This window comes from Cydia pomonella, chromosome 10 (assembly GCF_033807575.1).
Source record: "Cydia pomonella isolate Wapato2018A chromosome 10, ilCydPomo1, whole genome shotgun sequence".
NCBI lineage: Eukaryota > Metazoa > Arthropoda > Insecta > Lepidoptera > Tortricidae > Cydia > Cydia pomonella.
In genome coordinates, this window is record NC_084712.1 from 14506747 (window position 1) to 14532391 (window position 25645).

The following is a 25645-nucleotide window of genomic DNA, read 5'->3' on the forward strand; positions in this document are numbered from 1 at the left end:
GTCATGCATTGACAATAATATGTCAATAAGTTGTCAAAATTAAACGAAACTGTTTAAGTTATTTGTTTAGAAGCTGAAAATTTCATTCAGAGTTTGCTGTACTTGGCTGAAGACCGTGGTTACTGCTTTATAATTAAAAAAAAATGTTGACAGCTTGACGGTCAACAGTCAACACACCAAGCTGTCTATTAGGTAAATGTAAATGTATAGATATAGCATCGAGCGAGACGAGATAGACGTAAATCAAGTTGTACCTATTTCATTAAATTTATATTTGGCCAAGTTTAGTAATAGTCTTCGAAGTCGATCGACGATTGTTGTGAAATGTTATGAAAAGTGAATGTTGAAGAATACTTTGTATATTTACTATCGTTCATGTTAATCTGGTACGAATATTATTTGATGTCTTAAAACAATTGCTATAGAAAATATTTATGTTAAGTTTGTTTAAATTAATGCATTATTTTAGTCCAGATGACACAGTTTTCACAATGAATGAATCGTTATTTTGTTTGGTTTCAGGCACAACAGTGAAAGTAATAGTTTTATTTTAGCTGTTTACAAAGATGACTTCGCTGTATCTCGATTATTATGACGGCAGTAAACTATTTACGGGATTTGCTAGTAAAATTGGCTTGCCATTGGATCTTGTAAGTATAAAGTTATAGTAAATCATTCTGTTATGTAGCGATATTAGTCTTGATTTTTTTAATGGTAATTTAGAATAGTGTAGGTTTCATTCATTGTTCCCTGTTTTGTTTGCATAATTGCCTACATTCATGGAAAACCATACATCAATAATTTTAATGAAACCTCCAATATTACTCACAATATACCACAAGTAATATGTATAAAAAAGTTTATTTGAAAGGAAACATATTTATGTTGTTTTTTTCAAGCATTAAATAAGCTTTGAGAGAGCTCCGAGAGCAATAAGTAATCTTTGAGTGCTAAGTAAAATTCTTTTGCCTTTTTAATGCAGCAAATAGCAGTTGGGTTAGTAATTTTGACACTTGTCTGCAACAATGTCTTACTATGATATTTCAAGTTCCTCACTTCTAAAAATTTATTCCTGGTATAAACTGTCAATCCTTTTTTCATCGCCTTATGGGATGAACTTTTGGAAATGCTGAAATCACATTTCTTATTATCTAATATGGTATTTTTCTGTGAAGCTTAAAATACTGTTAAAAACATTTTTGTTCCCGATGCAAACTTTTAATCTGTTTTAGAGCTCCATAGGCAATTAGGAACCCTTATTGTTTCGCAATGTCCATCTATCTGTCCGTCTGTCTGTATGTCTGTGGACTCCGAGGCTTTACTCAGTGACTGTTAGTGTTAGAAATCTGCAATTTGGCATGAACATATATCTCAATCATGCAGACAAAGTGGTAAAACAAAAACTAGAAAATTATTATTTATTAGGGTACCTTTTTCACTTTATCTCTATATTAGGCATTCAAAACTCTGCAACAAGCATTTTTTTGGTAAAGTGCATATTTTCGGGATAATCCTCAAAAGAAAAAAAGTATGTACCATATAACTTTTGGACCATGATTTCAAAATAAAGGAAAATAATCGTGAAAGTAGAGTGATTTTTGAGTTATTGCATAATGTCGTCCCTTAGTTAAAGGACGTACAAAGCACTGCAAAGGTAGGTACTCCCTTTTGCTTGTTATGTCCATAATACACTACTATTACAAAATAATACGTAACTAATAGCCGCCGTTCTAGGCAGCCTATTGTGTTGGATGGCTAACTATGGAATCCTAATTTGAGCATGGCCTGACATGCTCTTGGGCGGTTTTCAAACGCCTTTAACACATTCACTGCCGGGAACCCACCTGGTGGGCGCTCATGAACTTTATTCAGATGCCGGACAACCCGCTGGGCGGGTTGTTTTGTACGCAGCTATAGACCACCGGTTTCTGGGGTAGTGCGCCGTTTTTTGTCTGTCAGTGAATGTGTTAAGTGATGAAATTTCAAAGATGCTGGAATTACTTTTCTTGTAATCCAGTATTCTCTATCTACGAAGTTCCAAGACCCTCACAAAAAAAAATCGTTCTGATACAAACTTTCAACCCCGTTTTATCCCCCTTATAGACTGAATTAAAAAAAACCTAAAAATACATTGGTTGCTTTAAAAAAAAAATACTAAGTTTAAACTTCCTAACATAAAATAAAACTAGTACCCCATACAATCATTCATCCCCTATTTAACCCATTTTGTTATTGAATTTTGCAAAATCGCTTCAGATTTCTTGTACATATAAAATCTGAGACCTTAACGTCCACGGTAATTTCGAAGCATCTGCATACAACCTTGTATATTTACGTTTGCACATTACTCAGATTGGAGACAGTACAGCCCGCTAAATAAGAAGGTATTTTAAGGCATCATGTGACTGGTGGTATGGAAGCACTTCTCTGAGTTTTCTGATTTATTCTTGGCAATAAATTAGACTAAAGCATAGGTACTTATATTTTATGACTATGCCGCGTCGCGCTATTGTATCCTACTTCATTCTTGCTGCAGCCAAAGGTTACATTAACTCTAATTGGTGTACAATACGTTTCGCACTCTGGTACGGCCAAGACGCCAGCTTTATACTCTTAATTTATCATATTACGGTGCTTGAATAGGACTAGTTAGTTGATTTTTTCCGCATCTCCGTAGGTGACAAGATATTTAGCTTTTATTTATTATTTCACTATAGCACTTTATTAGTTTCATCATATGTTCAGTAACATCATATTTTCCTTCCATTAGGTTAATTTTTTGATCGCACAAATAGCTGCACTATGCCTGGCCAGACTGTTTCGGAAACCATTGAAGCTTGCTTCGCCAGAATTTCGTCATTCTGTGTGCCTTACTATAGGTCTGATAATGGGATATTTTTGCTTTGGGAAGTAAGTTTTCATATTTGATCTACGTTAATAATGTAACTTTATCATTCATTCTTATTTGCTTTTCAATCTTCATTGCCTGACTTAACCTAATTAAGGTAAATTCTGAAAAATGGTCACACACATGCTCCACAAACATCCTTTACATTTTGGATCTTCTTGTCACGATAGTAGGGTCGATATTAGAATAATCTATTCCAAATCTTTTTTTTTGTTTGTGTACATATTTCTTTTCAGGGTTTACCTTAATCGCTCTTCTTTTAAAAAAATACGGACAATTTACGTAAATATAAGTAGTTTTCTAAATACCTAGTTAGTCAGTGTGTACAATACCTGAAAGATTAGCCATAACATAAACTATTGTCACGACTGAATGTCCTTGCATAATCGCGAGACTTCATTACAAAGAAGCGAAACTCCATATCTGGCTCAAGTTGCTTGTATTGTAAGTAACGGGTTGTATAATGACGGGTCAAGCGGGTCTTTAGCGCTGCTGTAAACAATGTAGTATTAGGGACAGTTAAAGCAGTTTCCACACGTGGTTTGGTCAGTTTTTACGTGGCAGGTAGGCAAAAACTGACCAAACTGGTCCCTAGGAAAGATCATTGTCTGTTTCATTCGTTTCAGCAGATTTAAATCCTTTCAGATTTACGTTAATGCGACATAGGTTACGATAATTTCGTATTTTGCCAACCGTATGTCATCTTACTCACCTTCATTGCTGTGAATCAATATTAAAGATGCTTATCTACTGATATGGCATGGCCATTATGGCCAAGTACTGTTCATTTACCTTATATGCTGGGTATCTGAAAAAAGAGAGTTTGGCTTCTTGGTAACTTAGGGTCTGCGTCGATTATCTACGGTAATAAAGATCCCCTTATCTAAGTAGACTTAATTTCACTATAGTAGATTATCTCGTAAAGCTATACTTAGATAACGCTTCAAAGTGGCTTCAAATCATTTCCGTAATTTCTAAAAATCATATGAGTCAGGGTCGCTGGTATATTTTCAGGAAATAAATTGATCATTTTTTCAGGCAGTCAATACACTTATCGGTTCTGGCTATGCTAAGTTACACATTGTTGAAGACAATACCACATCATCTCGTTGGAAAGTAAGTACCTATATATGTTTCTATTGTACAAGAAAAAAAATGACTTAGATAAATACTAACATATTTGTCGCCAAGTTGTCTTACTATGTCAGTAATACATTTATATTCAGAATGGATAATTGCGGCCGGACATCCATTTTATAATTGGGTGAATCAACAATTTTTTGTTCTTGTGTCCCGTCAGCCAGGCGACAACAGTAATACAGTTTGCTAGAACTCTTGTACCGCGTTATGTTTTCGTGCTTGGTAGCTTGGTCATGTTTGGTTAATTTAAATGCCACAAAGCAAAGAGTGACCCAGACGACCGTAACGTTATGTTGCCAACGATTGACAAGAAAAAGTATTTACCCCACTAAGTAAGATTTTAGGCGCTTCTAATTACAAAACTAAACCATAAAAAACAAGATTAGTTTCCCTTTCTTTAAATTATCGCATGCCGTCGACTTGTAAACTGTTTGCGTAATCTGAACTGCTAAACCGCTCTGAACTCTGATGGCCTACCGCGTACCACGTTCGACGTGTTGCCTCCCTGTCACACTTACGTACAAATTTACAAGTGCAACAGAGGCAACACAAGAGGTTCGCGGTAGGCCCTCAGCTCAGGTAATAAAGTACTCGCGCCGGCCACAAACAAGATGAGGCTAGCGGTGACTAATACATAGATACGAGTAGGTACGTCATTCACCTACTCATCGATGCAACTTCGCAATTAGCAGCTATCCTACTGTCTAGCGGCACTCCAACTTTTCAAATTAACACAATCTCGCTCGCACCAATGTTTGTATGTACAGTCAGCATTAAATAGATGTTGACGGCAACAGTGACCAAATATATCATAACACACATTTGTTAATATAGAAAATGATAAATGTAAAAAAAAAAAAATATCATAGGACATTCTTACACAAATTGACTAAGTCCCACAGTAAGCTCAATATATATATATGCATATTTATAAATACTTAAATACATAGAAAACCCCCATGACTCCGGAATAAATATCGGTGCGTGTGTATCCGTAAAATTCATGTCGATCACTTCAGCATAATTATTTCTAGGTTTCGCTTTAAAAAAATTGTATTGCAAATTTTGAATAAAAAGGAAAACCTATGAACTAGGTTTTCATTGTGTCGATGACATACAAAAAAAACCATGGAGAATTTAAAATATTTAGAAGTGGAAATAGGTATTCTCTTTTTGTATGGAGGATCACGTGGTTTACTTCCCTCTCAATGAGAGCGTAAACTACGTTTGTATGGAGAAGAGCTAGCTGCGGACTCTTAAAGAACCCTGTAAAGTTTTAATTCCGCTCCAGAAATGAACTTATTTTTATTCGTGAATAAAGTAATAGGGATGTACAGAGATTTAGGTCCTTTTTGGTTTTTCTACTTCTAAATTTGATGATTAAAATGACTATTCTATTCTATATAACTTATATAACTCCACAAAATAATTTTGTTTCAGTTCTATTCTGGCAGCGTCGATATTTTATCTGTCCTGTATACACTTACATCGACAGATTTACCATTCGGCTGACTACACACTGGACATAACAGGTAATACGCCACAGATAACATAATACTGGCAGATATGCCACTTTTGTATAACACACGTTCTCGACGTTACGTTTACGTTTTTATTTTTAGGCAAACTGTAGGTAAGATACTATATGCCGGTTGTTGTTAAGGGTGATTTATAGTTGCAGTCGCTTTCGTAAAACTAGTTCCTACGCCAATTCTTGGGATTAGTTCCCAAGCGGACCCCAGGCTTCCATGAGCTGTGGAAAAATGCCGAGACAACGCGAGGAAGATGATGATGATTGAAAATGTACTAATCGTAATATTCGTAATACTATCATGTAACAATTTTGAAAATAGTTACCTACCTATGTTTATAATACAAAACTTAAACAATGTCACACTGTAGGTTCAATGTGCTAAACAAAGATCATTTGTCTAAAACTTTAAAAAACAGACTAAACATATGTATACCGCATTATGAAGCGCTTACGAACTAACGAAGAGCGTAAGGTCACTACACATAGGTAACAATTTTACTTCTAAAATAAAATACCGGGAACTATTGAGTTGAATTCTACACCTTTGTACTATACCGGGTGTGGCCTGTAACATGAGGAAAAAAGTGAAATGTAGGCTGTACTCCTCTAACTAACCAACATATGTTCAGCTACTTTTAAAAACCGGCCAAGAGTGAGTCGGACTCGCGCATGAAGGGTTCCGTACCATTATTTATAAAAATTGCAAAAAAAAATATGTTTGTTGTATGGGTATTCCCCTTAAATATTTATTTTACATATTCTGTTTTTAACCGACTTCTATTTCATAGAATGAGGAGGTACTGTATTCGGTAGTGTTTTTTTTTTTTAATGTATGTACACCGATTACTCCGACGAAGTATTTTTCTTTCTTTCTATATTTATATGGCCGCATCCTTACCGAATCGCACCAACATCGTGGTATGCTTCAAAGTTTGGCTTGGCACCGACTTCAAACATATCAGTTGGTAACTCATATACTTAAAAAAGGATAATATTTTATTTTATCCTTTTTGAAGTCGGTTTACTTTTTCTTTGTAAAAAGTTTTTATTAGTATAAATTTCAACTGGCTAACTATCACGGTTCATGAGATACAGCCTGGTGACAGACGGACAGACAGCGAAAGTTGACCCTTTGGGTACGGAACCCTAAAAATGGTGAAGTGTTTAGACTTCCTATTTTTGATACAAAATAAGTATTACCTTCAATGTACACTGTCACCAGTGTAATTGACGTTGCTTGTCTATCAAACCACCCTCGTAGCCCTCGTAGGTGGGATCGAGAAACAGCGACGGGCCTTTCCTCCCCACTTATGGCCGCTGCTCCGCTATGTGCACGACTTTCACGCAACCTATCATCCGCCAATCTAGGGGAAAACGTCAATTAACTACATCGTACAAAACTACTCCAAAAGTTCCAAAACTGAAAACTACTGAACGGATTTTCATACAACTTTCATCTATCAATAGAGAAATTCTTGAGGAAAGTTTAGTGTAAATTGGTTGAAATATAACGATGTTGTCGGGAAAAAACACGCTGGCTAGGAGCTTTAATCGAAAACGCTGCCTTATCCGTTTGAGCTATAACAACACAATGTACGGTGGGGCTGTCTCTCTTTCATGGGTCTACAAAAAGTCCGTGATGTTGAATGTCTATCTTTTAAGGATAACTTACTATACCCATTCTTAACTTCTAGAAAAAGTATAATATGTGGCATTTGCAAAGCTGTTTACACGAATACAGTATTAATAATTATCGAATTAAATACGTTGCTTATATTTAGCATTTCATACAGATTACAATAGTCCCTTACAGGCTAACACCATACAATTTAAATGAATATTTCAGGAGTAATCATAAATTAAAGTTTCATTTCGAGCCATATAACTTGTACGAAATGTTAAAGACGCTATCTTCAATTAGTCCAAATTTTTACCACCTTGTGCGCTGGGATCGCTTTACTTACCCCCACCATGCACTTCGCACGTAGCCATTCGCCGGCGCCGCCGCTTGAAGTCGTGGCCAGGCCGTAAGGGTATCTAAGCTAACAAGCAGCCATAGTGTATCTTAGTTTACTATGGAACCCTAAAAAACCATGTAACACCTGCTTGTTTTACACAACAAGGTCAACACATAGACATAAATGCTATGAGATTTTAATAAAAATAATTTCTAGTTTGTGATTCAACAGTATGAATGAAGCTGAAGTGTAGGTAAATAATAAACCGCTTAAATAATTCTCCACAGAGTTTAAATGCTTTTACTTGTAACTTGAATCGCATAGAACCATTAAAACTTTCCAAGAGATAATTTCCGGTAGAAAATATCCCATGATGTATACCCATCCATACATATTAATGAGCTAACCGCATTCCAAACGTCCAATCCAAAATCGTTAATTAGTAAGTACCTCAGCGCTTTTTCTGGCAACTCATCTTGATAAATAAAATTATGTTAGTTGAAGGAAAATCTATGTTTTATTAATTATTAAATACCTAAGTGAACAGAAGGTTAAGAAGATAATAAATGTCATTGTTCTCTTGCATCGTATTTTTTAGGGTTCCGTAGCCAAATGGCATAAAACGGAACCCTTATAGTTTCGCCATGTCCGTCTGTCTGTCTGTCTGTCTGTCTGTCTGTCTGTCTGTCTGTCTGTCTGTCTGTCTGTCTGTCCGAGGCTTTGCTCCGTGGTCGTTAGTGCTAGAAAGCTGAAATTTGGCATGCATATATAAATCAATAAAGCCGACAAAGTCGTCCAATAAAATCTAAAAATTTAATTTTTTTTAGGGTACCTCCCCTACACGTAAAGTGGGGGTGAAATTTTTTTTTCGCTTCAACCCTAGAGTGTGGGGTATCGTTGGAAAGGTCTTTCAAAACTAATAGGGGTTTTCAAGAAACATTTTTTGATAAAGTGAATATATTCGGAGATAATCGCTCCGAAAGAAAAAAAATATGTGTCCCCCCCCCTCTAACTTTTGAACCATAGGTCCAAAAAAATATGAAAAAAAATCGTGGAAGTAGAGCTTAAGAAAGACATTAAATGAAAACTATAGCGGACATGATCAGTTTAGCTGTTTTTGAGTTGTCGCAAAAAGTTTTCCCTTCATAGTAAAAAGACTTACTTTAATTAGGTACTGATTATGCAAATTTGCCTATTTGTTTAACTCGGGTGAAAGGTACCGTTTCATCCCTTGGTTAACAATTTACTATACTTTAAGCTCCAGTTTAGCTTATTGTGACGGAAGAGTAACTACGGAACCCTACACTGAGCGTGGCCCGACATGCTCTTGGCCGGTTATTTATTAACAATTTGTGGAGTCTGTAAACTCGTATGATTCGCATGTTTACATGAATTTAAATGTCTTGACAATGTCTCTGATTGTTATCGCATTACAGTTTACATCAATATATTTAATTTTTGACCATCATTTTTTTAGGGTTCCATATTTTATTTTCTAAATAGTTTTACATAAGAACCTCAAGATTCTCCAAATGCATTTAACTAAGATTTTTTATTTAACCTCCCTGTTAATTATAAAACTCCGGTGAGACTCGAAAATATGACAATCCATTTTATGCGAAAAGGAGGGTACCCTACTCGAACATATTGAAATTATTTTAAACGGGTCACTCACGTCACGTATTAATAAGTAGAATAGACGCTCGACATGCTTCTATCCATTTTCGAATGATCCTCGAACTTCACGGAGCAACGAATCTCCTTCACTCAGCGATTGATAATAAACATAGATGACGAACTAGCTCTGCAAAATGACCCCACACACATTGTGCCGAAGCGGGCGGGGCGTCAACTTTGTGCCGCGGAGCTATTTAGTTCGCAAATGGCGGCCCGTTGTCACAGTCGTAGTATTAAGTATTCAAATTATATCTTTAATGAAAGACATATGCCTTATTATGCTGATAAATGATGTGCTAATCGTTCCAACAAACACTGGAAAACATATGGGATTACCTTTCACGTATAGTTTAGCTAGGATCATATTATTTTCATTTCTCTTGATCAAAACAGATTTTCTATGGGGATGATGTTATGCATTTTAAACAATCGATGATATTAAGAAACTTTCTTTTTAAATTTGTGCAGGTCGTAGTTTGATAATTTAAATTCGTGATAGTAAATACGAATCGTCGTTGTAGGTGGAGCTTTTTTATGTGTACATTTTTACTGAGTCCTGGTATCTCGCTGCTATTTATAACTTTTCGTTAAATTCGCGGACGGCTGGACCGATTTGGCTAATTTTGATATTGGAATATTTCTAGGTCCAGGGACGGTTTGAACGGTGAAAAAATATGGAAAGAATGCGAGGAAAATAGTAAAAATAATAATGATATTTTCCCATACAAAATATTCCTACGACGTTTTTAATACGATTTCTGCATGTTTGCTCTGATCAAGATGAAAATTGAAATACAATATGGCGGGCGTTTTTTTTTCATGTTTTATCTAAAATTCGTTATAAAGGTCCTCTCGGATACTCAGAAATCGATTTTGATTTCTTGATCGAATGAAAAATTCTGAAATTCAAACCTGTGGTTTTTTTTATATTTTGATTTCAAATTCATAATAAAAGGCCTCTCAGATCCTCAGATATCGGTTTTCATCTTGATCAGAGCGAAATTTAAAAATCCCAAATGCCAGCTGTTTTTTTTTCCGATTTTGACCATTCAAATTTACGTTAATTTCTATCAGACTTATTTCTGTGCCACTTAACTAAATATCACAGGTGCCCTATAAGATGAACGATACAATGTACTTATTGGTTCGGAGGCCTAATTGCCTGTATATTAATACACTTTAAAATAAAATAATAAATTACTCGTATCATACAAAAATATTGCATTTAAAACGTTCTATATCGCATGAAACCGTCTACTTCGAGTTGGTTTCCATTGTCATGTATTTTCAAGTGTCAACGCTACAGCCAATCACAGCGCCTTATTTTATAATGCACCAATCGTAGTTTGGGTGGTTTAAATTGACTAATCATGGTCAAACGAAGTTACGTCGAAGAAAACAAGACCCGAGTTGCAATTGGTCCGTTATGAGTGTTTTAATAGTGGGGCCACTTTTACGCTGATATTTTGTTTGACGTTAGTCTTCTATGTTTTTTTCGTTCGCTGCCTTCACTGGTCGAGAGCGCGCCGTGTACTGCGGGCCAAAGCACGGCCGCTCACCACAGGCAGCGTCTACCCTCTGTGTTACATTTGTCAAATTTCGGATTGCACACAACTGACACAATACTTACTAATACTTACTACGTCACTTTCTAAAAGCTCCGTAAAGAGAATCTTCGAAACATGTGGAGCGTCTTACGATGAGGTGAACGTATTTAGAGCAAAAATGTTGAAATTGTACACCTTTTGTTACGTAATATCTAAATAACAAGTATTGGTTTCTATTAGGTTGGCAAATAAATAATGAAACACTTAAATGTTTCCAAACTTGTAAAACACTTAATTTCAATAAAACACTAAAACATTGTAGAACATTCTGGAAAGTTTTGCCTGAAGGGTATATAAACGCGCACGGTTCCGCACTAAAGTAGTAATAGTCAAAATGGAGGAAAAACGAATTCGTGTGTTAATGTTATACGAGTTCAAAAAAATAACAGCGCACGCCAGGCAGCTGAAAATATCAACGCTGCATGCTGCATTCCGTCAGGGTACTACCAGCCACGTCACTGTGAGCTGTTGGTACAAACGCTTTGCTGACGGAGATACCAGCCATGAAGATCGGGCTCGTAGTGGTCGACCGTGTGAGCTCAATGATGACGCTCTGCGTAGCGAACAGCAGTTGTATCCAGATGCAACCACACGAGAATTGGCTGAACGACTTAATTGTAGCCACACAACTCTTGAAAACCATCTAAATGTACTTGGCTATAGAAAGGTTGTAGCGCGATGGATCCCTCATGTGTTGACTGAAGCTACCGCTAAGCTAGCGGGTAAAGAAAATGTATAGTGATGTAACGTATTCAATTAAAAAACACCCTGTTATACCACAGATAAAATTAAGTAAATACATTCATTTTGTAGCTTATTAAAGAGGCTAGCTTTGGTGAAGAAAAACTTGGAGGTGTCGCTGACGTAAAAGTACTTAAAAAAAAAGAATTTTTATTTTTTTGTATCGAAATGTGTCCTATAATTGATGTTGTATAATTTACTATATGCGCAATATATGTGACATGTGACGCACGTCAAAATCGGCTACCTAGAAAAAAATATTGGAGAAAGATCTTTATTTATTTTTTACCAAAATCTATAACATTTGGGGGGCGATATTTTGCATACTTGCTACTAATATAAAGCGGTGAATGTGTTAACACATTCACTGCCAGACAAAAAACGGCACCCCAGCAACCGGGTAATATATATATAAGCGCCCGCCGTGCGGGTTGGCAAACTCACATTATGATTAAACCAGTACTGTACGCCGAGCGCCCACCAGGCGGGCGCCCCTGCGTGCGCCAGGGCTGTGCTAAGTTTCATAGTCAAACATCCTAGTACTTTTATTTTGTTAGTACGGATCTACTCACGCCCTTCACAACGTGATGCATTTACAAAGGAATTATTAATGTAAGTAATTATAAATTAAACCATTTAATCCGCAGCCAAAATTAATTATAATTTGACGGGGATTATCGGGTCGTGCATATACATAGGTTAGTCTCCAATTTGTAATTTAAGATATTAAAAAGTAATTGATCCATGTCTATATTGTCTATAAATAATATTATAGGTAATAAGTAAATAAATCTCTGTCGGTGTCAACCCTGCGATATGCCTGTGAAGATGTGCGCTCACCAGGTGGGTTCTTTGGTGTAGACGTTAGTTGTCTATAGCTGTGTATAAAGTGAACTCCCGCAGCGGGTTGTCCGGCATCCGAGTAAAGTTTACGAGCGCCCACCTGGTGGGTTCCTGGCAGTGAACGTGTTAACTTTGTGGGTCATAGTGAACCTTGTCGCAATGTACGAAGGTTGATATTGGGCTGCCACCGCGTGCGCCAGTTAACGTTTAGGCGGCTTTCTTCATAAGCTCGTTTTATCGAGAAGCATTTATCTATATTACATGTACCTTCTATCAGTACCTGATAGGACAATTAGACATCAGACAAACAGATCGCAAAACTTCAGCTTTGTTAATCGAGATGCATCGATCTACAGTCCGGGCACAGATTATATCTTACGAACAGATACTTATCTCTCAAAGAAAACGCAAATACCAGTGACCTTCACCGCACCGCTCCCCGCACCGCGTGCAAAGGCACAATGCTAGGGTTGTCTACGCTTGAAATGATTTTACAAAGAAGTACCTGTAATAGTTTTGCGTGCAGTGTCCCGGAGAGGCATATGGCGCTGTTGTTTCTAGCTGTTCAACCTTATGTATTAATGTTTGTTATGTTTTAGTTATTTTGATGATGACATTGACATATTAAATACATAGTAGTTATGTATTCTGTAGAATTAGTTTTAAGATTGTTAGCTTAACAGTCTCTTGACGTGAAACATGTATTTCATACATTTTTTTATTTTTTTTATTCTTTGACATTTGGAGAACCTTTACACCTCCAAATCTTATTATTGTGTATTATTATTTTTATCAAACCGTGGGGACCTTATACATCTCCAAACTTAATGTATTAACCGTGGAGACTATACGTCTCTGTCATATTGTATAATATACTTGACTCGAAGACATTTCTTTCGTATCAGCATTGTCATATTAGAGCACGCGGTGACGTGCGTGCGTTAGCGCGTGTGGCAACCAACTGGCTGGCTTTTGTAACGCCGGCGGGCCATGATTCGTAGGCATAATCCGAGTTCGCGGGGAGAGTTCCATAAGTTAAGTCCGGGTATTAATTCCTCAATTTAGAGCTGAGGAAGCGTTAATAGAGTGTACCCTGTGCCTCAAGGTAGGAGTCATATGAATCTAGCCGCCGCCATACAATCCAAGTTACGCTCTAATTTTAAAATGTCATCCTGATATAAGATAAACATTCAAGTAACATATATCTATATATGGTACTAGTTTACGATGCTAAAAATTGTAATACAAGGAAATTAGAGCGAGTAGAAGTTTTACATGCAAATCTTTCTTACAAGCTTTTATTTAACTTGGTATGTTTGTACGGGTCAAATTTTGCAAGTTAAATTTGACCCACTTCTCGGTTTCTGATGAAGCTGAAAATTTGTATACATATGCAAATTGGAGACATTGCCACATTATGATTCCATCAAGGCGATCTGATGATGGAGACAGGAGGTGGCCATAAGAATTCTGTGATAAAACAACTCAACCTAATTGTGTTTGTTAGAATTGTCTTGATAAAATCTTGTATTAAAATGGATTTTTTTGACAAAAAACTTATTTATCTAACAATTTTTGCAACGATTATCAACGATGTTTAGTTACGTAGATGTTTCATGTAGGTAATTTAAGCATGTCGTTTTAAAATGAGTTATTACCACCAAGTTGTTACCAGTGGTAACTACTCGGAATTTTGGGAATTATTTTTTAAAGCACTCTATATTTATACTATACTAATTCTACTGTTTTTATTAGTATTGAACTCCAACATTTTGGTGGTAACTACTGAGGAAAAAAACCCACCTTTTACCACCAACTCGGTTTGATGGTAACTACTGGGATATTTTATAAGTTCTCCCCCCCCCTTTCACCAGGAGAAAGGGGACAGGAGAAGCGAGTTCCACACAATCCCCCCCCCCCCCCCATCATGGCCTTCCCTTGGCAAGGGGATGGTTCGTTAAAGCATTCGCCCACTTCGGGAACAAAAAAACACATAATATGGTAAACCTCCAATAATAATGAACGTTAATACGATATGTACCGTCAAACGTGGCAACAATACCTTATGTGAGCAACTTTACCATAGTGTACCTTTGGTGGCAAAAAATGGTATAGCTAAATATAAATAGCTGATAGAAACCTCCTGATAAAGAAGTTAGCATTTAAAAACTAGACACTACAGGCGATATATTTTTATTTGACACCGGCGACATTAAAAGTGATGAAAATATAGCCACTTAAATCTGGCAAGGAGTTACGCGTGTTTTCGGTGTCATTGCACATTGTAAAATTTTCTTCACAGTGCTTCAACTGTTATCATTGCAAGTGAGTAAATTTTTGTTATAGTGTACAATGTTAAAAAGTGCATAAATATACCCATTTAACTAAAGATGCACAACGCATAACATGTAGGTACCAATTTTACCTGTGTTTCGTTTTCCCTCGATAAAATATTATTTTTTGGAGAGAGAACAAGACGTCACAAAAAATGAGTCTTTGGTATATGCACATCGTATACAATTTACTACATTATAGTTATTTTCTTCTAAATCATATTTCAGTTTTTGAGAAAAAATGTGGTAGTTGCCACGTTTGACGGTACGCAATATCCTGTCATTGACATGTAATCACATTGAACTCGCTGATGGCCGTCGTCGTTAAACAAAACACAAAGAACTATTAATGCGCGATAAGCTGGCGAAGAATGCAAGATGTCATTAATGTCAGAGTTTATAAACTGTGTTTTGTTTATTAAAAATATGAAATCGATTTATAGAAAAATGACTTTAAAAATATTGACCGCTTGCTGGTTTTTTTGTTTGACCCTGACAAGACCATTCATCAAAGAACCTCTTTTTAGGGTTTCGTAGCCAAATGGCAAAAAACGGAATCCATAAGGATTCGTCATGTCTGTCTGTCTGTCTGTCTGTCCGTCCGTCCGTATGTCACAGGCACTTTTTTTTCCGAAAATATAAGAACTATACTGTTGAAACTTGGTAAGTAGATGTATTCTGCTTACCACATTAAAATTTTCACACAAAAATAGAAAAAAAAAAAACAATAAATTTTGGGGGTCCCCTTACTTATAACTAAAACTCAAAAAAACTTTTTTCATCAAAAATATACGTACGTGGGGTATCTATGGATAGGTCTTCAAAACTGATATTGAGGTTTCTAATCATTTTCAACTGAATACTTTGCGCGAGAGACACTTCCAAAGTGGTAAAATCTGTAATCCCCCCCCCCCCCCCCCCCCGCCTGTAACTTCTAAAATAAGAGAATGATAAAACTTGGTTTGAACGAGATCTAGTAAGTAGTTTTTTTTTAATTCGTCATAAATGGTGCGGAACCCTTCTTGGGCGAGTCCGACCCGCACATGGCCGCTTTTTTTATTATTGCAGGTCCTTGATAGGATGTAATGAAGCTTTAGCTTATAGAAAACGTATAATAATAAATAATAATGATGATTTTCTGAGTTATTTGAACTTAACAGATTAAACGTTAAAGGTACTAAATCCTGACTTAATAAAAATAATTCTGTGGCCCTAGTGAAAAAGGGTACAAGTCTCTGGCAGTTTAGGTGTATAAGGGCATAAGTGTTACGTGGAACTTACACCCCTTTACACCTGCGCTGCCAGAGACTTGTTTTTTCTTTAAAATGAATCGATAACTTTAAAAATTATAACGCCTGCAAAAGTGTAATAGCAAGCAAAATATAAATGAGTAAAACTTGGAAACCACAAAGAAAATGGCTCATATTATAATTGAATATGAAGGTACACAAATATGGCTTTTATAGAATTTAGCAATAACCACGGGAATATAGCGTAATAAAGTACACCCGCCGAATGGCAGCTGTCAGGATGGCGGGTGTACTGTTTTTTGGTGATAACTTTAAGTACCGTGAGGTACATTTTTTTTTAAAGAAGGTACTTAAAAGTACAAATTAGGTACAATAATATGGTATGGTTTTCATTTAATTTTATTTAGGTACGGGTCGCCATTCTGACTCTCACCTTTTAATTTCTGCTGTCACAATTTATTTTATGCTGAATATTTTCGGGGATTTAATTTTAAAGCAAACATTTTTTACAGGGCCGTTAATGGTAATAACACAGAGAGTTACTTCCCTGGCCTACTCGATACAGGACAATCTAACCCAGAAGGAAATCAACTCGAACACGAAGAGTCCTGACTCTTCACTCGCACAGAAAATCGATAAGATTCCGTCTCCTCTCGAGTACTTCGCGTTTACACTCGCCTTCCAAACGTTGATGTGTGGGCCAGTAGTGTTCTATACCGATTATATTAACTTCATAGAAGGCGCTCGAATTGACGAGGTACATATACAGATACATTGATTTTAATGACCTTTAATTATTGTTGCCCGTCGCTAAAATTGTGAGACCTGTCAATAAGGTTACTTTCTAGTTTTGAGTCAAGTATAGATTAATTTTAGGGCCCAAATCAACGACTTAACCTGCACTTTGGCTTTGGTCCATAATGTCACTTAACATACAAAATAAAATTCCTCTGATTTGATAAGTTAAACTGTGTTGTATTTTTCGACATTTGGCCACAAAATTTAACTAAAAGCAATATGTTAATTTTCAGAAGCAAAGCAAGTCTGCTAACGAACCGTCACCTAGGAGAGCGGTGATGTACAAGCTGATGGGCTCCATTGCGGCTGCGCTGTTGTACTTGACTTTGGCGAAAAAATACCCATTAGCGGTGCTCGAAGGTTAGTTCCACGATAAATTATTAAAAAAAACTAGCAGCCCCCAAATTGGACATATTAAGCGAAAATCTGCGTAGGGGCGCCACTATCACAATCAGAAAGATAAAAGATCCGGCTTTTGTTTTAAGTAAGATTCAACCACGTAAAAAAGAAAAATAAATAAATAGGGATTAAAATCACCTTGAACAGGTCGCGTATTTTTTTGCATGTTTTTATAACATTTTTTCGAATATTATATCGGTTTATACAAAACTGAGACTGCAAATTACGTTAAATTATATTGTAAGTAACTCAGCATTAATAAGCTTTCAACCCATGCGTTTGAATAATAAGGGATCTGTACCGATAGCTTTTTTATCAATCAAAACCTTTTTGACAGAACTAATGACCTAACTAAGTAAGGGGGTATTACTTAAAACCTAGTGCCAGAACGAACGAAGTTTTGATTTGCCTGAACAAGATTTGTCTATTGATAATAGATTGCAAAAGAAGGTCTTTTAGGACACGGTGGCTGAAGATTATTACCAAAAAATTGTTAACCTATTGTACCTAATTGTAATTGTTAAACCTATCCTCCAAAGCTGTGCGAGGCTGTTGTGACGTGCTAGGATATGATACACGAATGGCGTACGTGTGTCAAAATTCTTTTCGTTGTCTTGTTTCTGGCCACTCTGACACGCCTGTATCTATTTATGTCTTATATCAAATAAAGAAAAGTCGAGTGCTATTGTATACGTATGTCCTTTAAGCTGTAGATTATATTTTACGTGAGAAAAATTAAAAACACATCTCATACAAAATATTCTAATCCGTCACATGTTTTCGGGGCCAAAAAACAAGACAATGAAAAGAATTTTGACCCACGTTCCTATTGGTGCTCCTATCGGACTATCATATCAAATACATCATACACTTTTTGGCACCATTACATCATTAAAGCATCTTTATTTCAGAGCTCACCGACCCCACATCCGAGGTCTCACGCTCATGGTCGGCGCTGTACCTCCTGTGGTACGCGTATCTCTCGACCCTCGTGGTTCGCTGCAAGTACTACCACGCTTGGCTGCTCTCTGAGGCCATCTGTAATAATTGTGGGATGGGCTTCAATGGATACGAGAGCGACGGCACGCCTAAGTGGGACAAGATGTCTAACATAGACGTGTTTGGTTTTGAGGTAAGCTTTGGGCTTGCTTATAGTAGTCCTTATATTAGTCGAATAAGGTGTGGAATCGGAAAGAGTTTCGGCTTTCAAGGCATTTTACAACGGACATGACTCAATTGGCACATACGAGTGACGGCACGCGTTTATGGGACAAGATGTTTAACATGGACGTGTTTGGATTTGAGGCAAGCTTTGTTGTTAACATATAAGATACCTTGTTACAGTGGAATAAGGTTTTTTTTTAACTTTCATTAAAGAGTATCACCGTTTCTAAGATGATTTGTTACAACTGCGAAGTGGATACGAGAGACGGCAGACCTAAATGGGTCACATTGTCAAACAATAGATGTGTAGTTCAGTGTTTCAAGACTATTTCGGTTGTTACTAGAAATGCCCCGAATAGTGGTCTTAGCCGAATACCGAATATTCGGCCCCTCTCTCGACCGCAGCACCGAATATTCAGCATGACATGCGAACATCTTGAGTCACGATTATTATGAAAACTGGTAACCAACAAAGCACAACGTTTGCTAAGATATATTTTTTGTTGAACAGAATTAATTAATTTAGTTAGAGTCAATCAACTCAGACCCATGATAAAAATAAAATATTTTGTAACCAACAAATGCTCACAAAAGGGTATTCGTATAATAACTTTCCAAGAATACATTCTAAATATTAAATATGCCTAGTTTTTGGGTATTTTTATTGAGTAATTTTTTTTTTTAGTCAGGTGCAACAGATATTCGACAAAGTAGCCGAATACCGAATAGTTGCCGAATATTCGTGGCATCTCTAGTTGTTATACTCTTCACAAAATAGGCACGTGTATATTTGTAAGTGTGTTTGAAGAAAACAATCTACACGATAGAGTAGTCTTTCAGTCATTATTAGTGACTGCAATGACTACCTAGCCTATGCTTTGGAAATTCCAAGAAATTATATATATTAATACAGATATATAATAGTTAAGTAAACAGAGTTGTTATTTATTTATACATATAGGTACTTATATCTTCAAATGTTTAATATGTAGTTATTTATTAATGCAATACATTCTGTACATAAACCAGCGATGTCAAATGTTTAATTTTAATTACATTGAAGCATATATGACACAATGCAGACACCCTGCAATAACAAACTTCAGACATTTTTTAACTTTTAACTGGATGCCAAGGACAATGATTTTCATTAGAACACTGAAGTTAATAACCTCAGTTTTCAATGTAGTCTTATGTTAGGTAGTTACTTATGCAAATATACCTACCTACCTGGGTTTAAGAATTCATATTTAGTTTTACTTATGCGTTGTCCTATCACAACCATTCCGAAGTAAAAACATACGAAATGTATAAAAAAAAAAAACTTTTTTTTTTAATTTCTCTTACCCATTAAATTGCTGAACCAATTTAGTTAAAATTTGGTATAGAGATAGTTTGAGCCCCGGGGATGAACATGGTATAGTTTTTATCTCAAATATTTTCTCTTAAGAGTCCGAAGGAAGCTCGGCCGAATGTCAGAAGCTTGACTGAGAACCTGAACTTTTAATGAATTAGTAGGGTGCCTTTCGACCAGAGATGTGCTATGTTATGTTTTATGCAGCTACAGCTACGTTTCAAATGTATGAAAACATAGCACAGCAAGCATAGCACATCTCTGGTCGAAAGGCACCCTTAATCTTCAGACGTCGCCGACGCTAGAAATTTGATGACATACTTGTTCCCACTGTCCTTGCGAATTACGTAGAATGTGATGCATCTATTTCGAATTTTCCATGTCGTAGAAACCTTTGCCATTAATCATGTTATTAACTGTAGATTTACTCAATGAGATGGAAATGGGATTATCAGTATTATCACATTATTAACAGACGACATCTGCATCCTGCGTTACTACGCCCTAAGAAACGGAAATACTTCAAATGAAACGTGTTAAAATAATAATATTAAATTATTTTAGTTCGCCCAAAACTTCCGCACCGCCATCGCAAGCTGGAACAAGAACACGAACGCGTGGCTGCGCTGCGTGGCGTACTCGCGCGGCGGCGCGGCGTGGCGCACGGCGCGCGTGTACGCGCTGTCGGCCGTGTGGCACGGCTTCCACCCCGGCTACTACCTCACCTTCCTCGCGGGCGGCGTGTTCACCGTGGCCGCTAGGAAGGTAAGCATTACCCGAGGGCCACGCAACGAACGCCGATCGCAATACGTTGGTTAAAACAAATATAGCGGGTGACGTCAGCGTCGAGCGTACGTTCCGTGGCCGTCGGGTTAGGTATTCGTCTCCGGTTGACGCCGTAAGCTGCGTAGGTGTCCATCACTTTACGTAGAAACGTACGCTGTACATAAGGTACAGCTTCAAACAAGGTCTTTAAAACTCTTAAAGGACGTCAACTTATTGAAATTACTTATTTACTTCTAAAAACACCTGTGGCAGACAGAAAGATAAACAAAACACCGAACACCTAAGTTATCTCATAGCTTCCTAAGCCGTACAAATGAAATAAACAAAATTGAATCTGAATCTGAAATGATTAAATCTCATCGAACTGAATAAGTCCCTACTATAGCTTAGGAGTTAGGATTCTTATTTTGCAAATTTTTAATAAGGTCCTTCCCATCCATCCCATTATTTGGGGTCGGCCGTCCTCGTTCTAAGGCCCCGTGACGGTATGTCTATTGGGTTGTCGCATCTGTAAGTTGGGCTCGCTCCAAGTTGCGGGTTACAGTATCCAGCCACGTGGTTTTAGGTCTTCCGCTGCCTCTTCTGGTGCATAGTATTGCCAGCGCCTTCTTCTTCAACGTGATCTTCGGGACGTCTTATTATACCGTCTAAGTCGGCTTTCAGTGGTCTTATCTGTGATGGGCGCAACTTTTTAACTTTCTCTGATATACTCGTTTCGTATTTTATCGAGTCTTGTTACGCCTGCTGCTAATCTCAGCAACTTCATCCCTGCAACGTGAACTTTATTTTATTTTCGAGCGCCTTTTTTATAGCCCAGAATTAAGCCCCGTACATTAATGCAGGTCTGTCTTACATTCGAAGTAGTACGAATGCACATGTCCTGAACATTGCCTACGTATATTCCGGTATTCCTTGTCTCATTGCTTTCCAGACTAGATCTCTTGGAACCCCGTTAAAAGCCTTTTTAAGGTAAATAAAAACCAGGTGTACATTTTCATGGTTTGACCAGTATTTTTCCACAAAGATACGCATGGCAGTCATCCTCGAGCTGTGGGGTTTGCCATCGTTTACCTCTTTTGACATTGACCCAATGTCCTTGTCAATTTTAAGTTTGCACTTTAAGATGCCCAGAATTATTGGCGATTGAGATCTACTTCTCGAAATTCGAGTGTTCCGCATTGTTGTCGGGTCAGTTATCAGATCCTCTTCCAAGTACTTCATCTTTAAGTAAAATTTGGTAAATTCATCTCCTTTGGGCGTGTATAGCTGCCCCCATTTAATTTTAGGCGTTTTATCTGCTGAGATTTTTCTAATGGTTTTGGTAGCTTTAAGCAAGCTACTAGGATTCTGTATTGTGTTGCAAGTGCCTCTCCAGGTATGACTTTGGAAACTTTAAAATATCTTAATTATTTTCTCTCTGCCAGTATGTAATCTATTTGAGTTTTATGGCCTGAACCTATAAAAGGTTACTAAATGTTTAATGCCACATTTTAATAAAGTAGACGTAATAAAACAAACTTGCTTCGCCCTAATATAGACATATTTTTGTGCTTTCAGATTCGATCAGTGGCGCGCCCGTTGTTCATGGGTAGCCGGCCGAAGAAACTATTCTACGACTTTCTGACGTTCGTTACAACGCGTGTAGCGATGACGTATGCAACCGTACCGTTTGTGCTGCTGCACCTGGCGCCGAGTGTGGCTTTCTACGGGTATGTAAAAGTACAAAATGCTCTACGACTTGCTGACATTCGATACAACGCGTGTAGCGATGACGTACGCAACCGTACAGTTTGTGCTGCTGCACCTGGCGCCGAGTTTAGCTTTCTACGGATATGTAAAAGTACAAACTGCTCTTCGACTTGCTGACGTTCGTTACAACGCGTGTAGCGATGACGTACGCAACCGTACCGTTTGTGCTGCTGCACCTGGCGCAGAGTTTGGCTTTCTACGGGTATGTAAAAGTACAAACTGTTCTACGACTTGATGACGTTCGTTACAACGCGTGTAGCGATGACGTACGCAACCCTGCCGTTCGTGCTGCTACATCTGGGGCCGAACTTTGTTTTTTGCGAGTATGTATGACAGTCAAGTTTAAAAAAGTGGGTGCAGACAAGTTGCTCTAAAGTATGCCCCATTGCTCTTATGTCGGCGAAAAAAAACCCAGTAGTTGCCACTGGTATATGGTGGGAATTTTCTTCCCAGTAGTGGTGGTAACCAGAGATGGCCAAAATGTAATAGACTAACGAGTAACGATTAAAATTAACCGACTTAATCGCGAGCAACGATTAATAGGACTCGGGTACGTCCTTTATCTACGTCCAAAAGAGAGGTATGGGCATTGTGAATGTCATCTCGCTTTGTGTGGTAGAGCACAGCACAGCGGATGTCATTCCAGATCTAGAGCAGAGCCCAACTGGGGAAGTACCTCCACCTTACGGAAAACCGCAGCCAAATAACACTAGACCCTACTCATAGTGTTGTGTTCCTGCCGGTGAGTAAGGTTGCCAGAGCTCAACGAGGGCGAGGAGGGTTTAAGGTTGGCAACGCGCATGTAACTCCTCTGGAGTTGCAGGCGTACATAGGCTACGGAAACTGCTTACCATCAGGCGGGCCGTATGCTTGTTTGCCACCGACGTAGTATTAAAAAAAAAAGTGATGATTAATTAAATTTAGTCGAAAAAATCCAACTAATATATCACGATTAAATTAATCGTCGACTAATTACCGGCGATTAATTTTTTCAATCGATTACTTAGTTCGATTAATTTTCTCTCGATTAATTTTAGCATTAAATATGATGTTTTTAATGACTTTAAAAAAGAAGATTCCTGATTCATCTGAAATAGTGTTTTATATATGTTAAGTAGTACAAATTAGGTACAAAAATATGGTATGCTTTTCATTTGATTTTATTTAGGTACACCCGCCATTCTGACTCTCACGTTAGTGCACCGTCAGTGAACTCTTTCAAAAAGAGACTAGATACACATTTTAGAACATTAAAAAGTGCTTAATAAACACAAGTGCTGCGATATACACGAATCGGCTCCAAGAGCTGCTAGTATCAAATAAAATAATAATAATAATAAAATAATAAGCCCAGTTCTTGTACGCCTATTTGTGGTAGGTTTTATAATTCTAATTGCTATTTTATGAATCTTACGGATGATAATCTGAAAAGAAGTCTTTCAATAGTAATTCTCCAAATTATAATTGCTGATGTGTGACAATAAGTTACAAAAATGTCACATGTCTGCAGATTCACACAACCTTAGGTATCCAAATAAACAAAGTAAAAAAAAAACCTACATGCACACATAAACATCAGACAACATAAACCTTAATAGATACCCATAAAGCACCGTCCATACAAAATCACTGAGGGCTCAAATTTTCATACAAAAAGTGCCTGTGGAAAAATGGGCCCTGTATTTTTCAATAACATCTTAAATTTTTGTTACGTGCAAAAATGACCGCCTTTCAATTTTCAATTGAGATTTAATCGTAAAATTTAATCGATTAATATTGCGAATAATTAAATTTCAATCGTACTTTAATCTCGACTAAATTAATCGCGATTAAATTCTGACGATTAACTTTTTCAATCGATTAATTAGTCGATTAAAAAGTTAATCGATTAATGCCCATCTCTGGTGGTAAGTGCTAAGGAAAGTTGGATTTCGCGAACTAGTGCTTTTTACTTTTCCACTTGTTACAATTCATGACTACTCATTGATGAATGATGAGTGTTCATGTTAGATTCCTTTAAAAGTCATAATCAACATAAAAACCTACTGTTAATGTAAAAATAACAAATATACGCATATTTCATATTTTATTACTTACCTCTTCATCATTATAACACGTTTATTTTTTTATATTGAGAAACCGTTCTTAATAAGTTGTCTGAATGGAACGGAATAGCTGCCGAAACGCTTGTCAAAGCAGAGGCGTTTTTCTTACTGTAACATTGTTTTAAGTTTCCAAAGGCAACATTCGATATTGTTTTCATATAATTTAAATATATGATACACAAATAATCGTAAGTAACGATACTTAGGTAATAATAGTATAATATTTTATATTTACCATTGTTTCTGTGAACATGCATAAAAATGTACTTGTTGTTTTTCTTATTTTTTCGCAACTGTATTAAAAAACATCGTTCGATACACGTGCGGAAATGTCATTCTTCACTCGTCCCGAGTCTTGCTACTTGCCTACGGCTCGTGGCAAGATATCTCGGTACTCATGAAGTAATGACATACTTTCCGCACTAGCATCGAAATGTACTTTTTTTTTTCAAGGTTTGTCACAGACACAATTGTTCTGACACTTAATATATTCTTTACAGTACATATGGGGCTACTTTATAGCACTAGTGCGAGAAGTAGCATATTATGTTACTGTGTCGAACATTTAAAGGGCCATATGTACTGTAAAACGTTGTACGATACATGTGCGAATAGGTAATTCGCAACTCGTGTCGATTTAAAACACTCCCTTCGGTCGTGTTTTAATTTATCGCCACTCGTTTCGAATTTCCTATTTTTCGCACTTGTATCGTAATGTACTATTGTTTCAGGAAACTGTATTATTCCCTGCATTTCATTGCCCTCGGCGCACTCCTGATTCCTGAACGCCGATCGCGTGCCACTCCTGTAAACTCCGAGCTTTCACAAAAATCTTCCAACTCCAGTAAAGAAATTCATGAACCTAATGGAGATACTAATGGTAAACTAAAAATAAATTAAACGTACAATAAATGGTGTCTATTTTATAAAGGTGAAGAGTTATAATTAAAAATCGTAGTCTCGCAATACTTTGACTGTCAATAATGCTTCCAATTTATGAAAGTTGCTGTTATTAATGACATACTATTTTATTTTTATTTATTTTAATGTCAGGTAAGAGAAACATGTGTTTCCATTGCCTGAAGTTGGGGAAACAGAATTATACATTATAATCATGGGGCACTTGTTTCACTTGCCTAACCTGTACCCCTAGTGTAACTTTGATCGACATCATAACGTGACGAACGCGTTTGCGTTAAGTCTCATTTTGTATAGGATTTTGAGTTTCCAAAACGTCCCGCTTGGCGCGCTCTTTCGAAATCCAATACAAAATGAGACTAAACGCAAACGCGTACGTCA

At 37.0% G+C, this 25645-nt stretch overlaps 1 protein-coding gene across 4 annotated transcripts; it reads left to right on the forward strand.

Moving 5' to 3' along the window:
• Positions 1-11: 11 nt before the first annotated feature.
• Positions 12-25459, forward strand: LOC133522208 (lysophospholipid acyltransferase 6). Of its 4 annotated transcripts, XM_061857445.1 has the most exons (11): positions 14-386; positions 523-650; positions 2771-2910; positions 3947-4024; positions 5489-5580; positions 16504-16748; positions 17023-17149; positions 18100-18320; positions 20271-20471; positions 22050-22201; positions 25078-25459. In XM_061857445.1, exons 2-11 carry the CDS (start codon positions 567-569, stop codon positions 25244-25246), a joined length of 1509 nt encoding a protein of 502 aa, XP_061713429.1. In that variant the 5' UTR covers positions 14-386; positions 523-566; the 3' UTR covers positions 25247-25459. The 4 variants fall into 4 exon arrangements, with proteins under 4 accessions (XP_061713430.1, XP_061713429.1, XP_061713432.1 ...); XM_061857446.1 differs by lacking the exon at positions 2771-2910 and having other exon boundaries at positions 12-386; XM_061857448.1 differs by lacking the exons at positions 14-386; positions 523-650; positions 2771-2910 and adding an exon at positions 1918-2677.
• Positions 25460-25645: the final 186 nt, after the last annotated feature.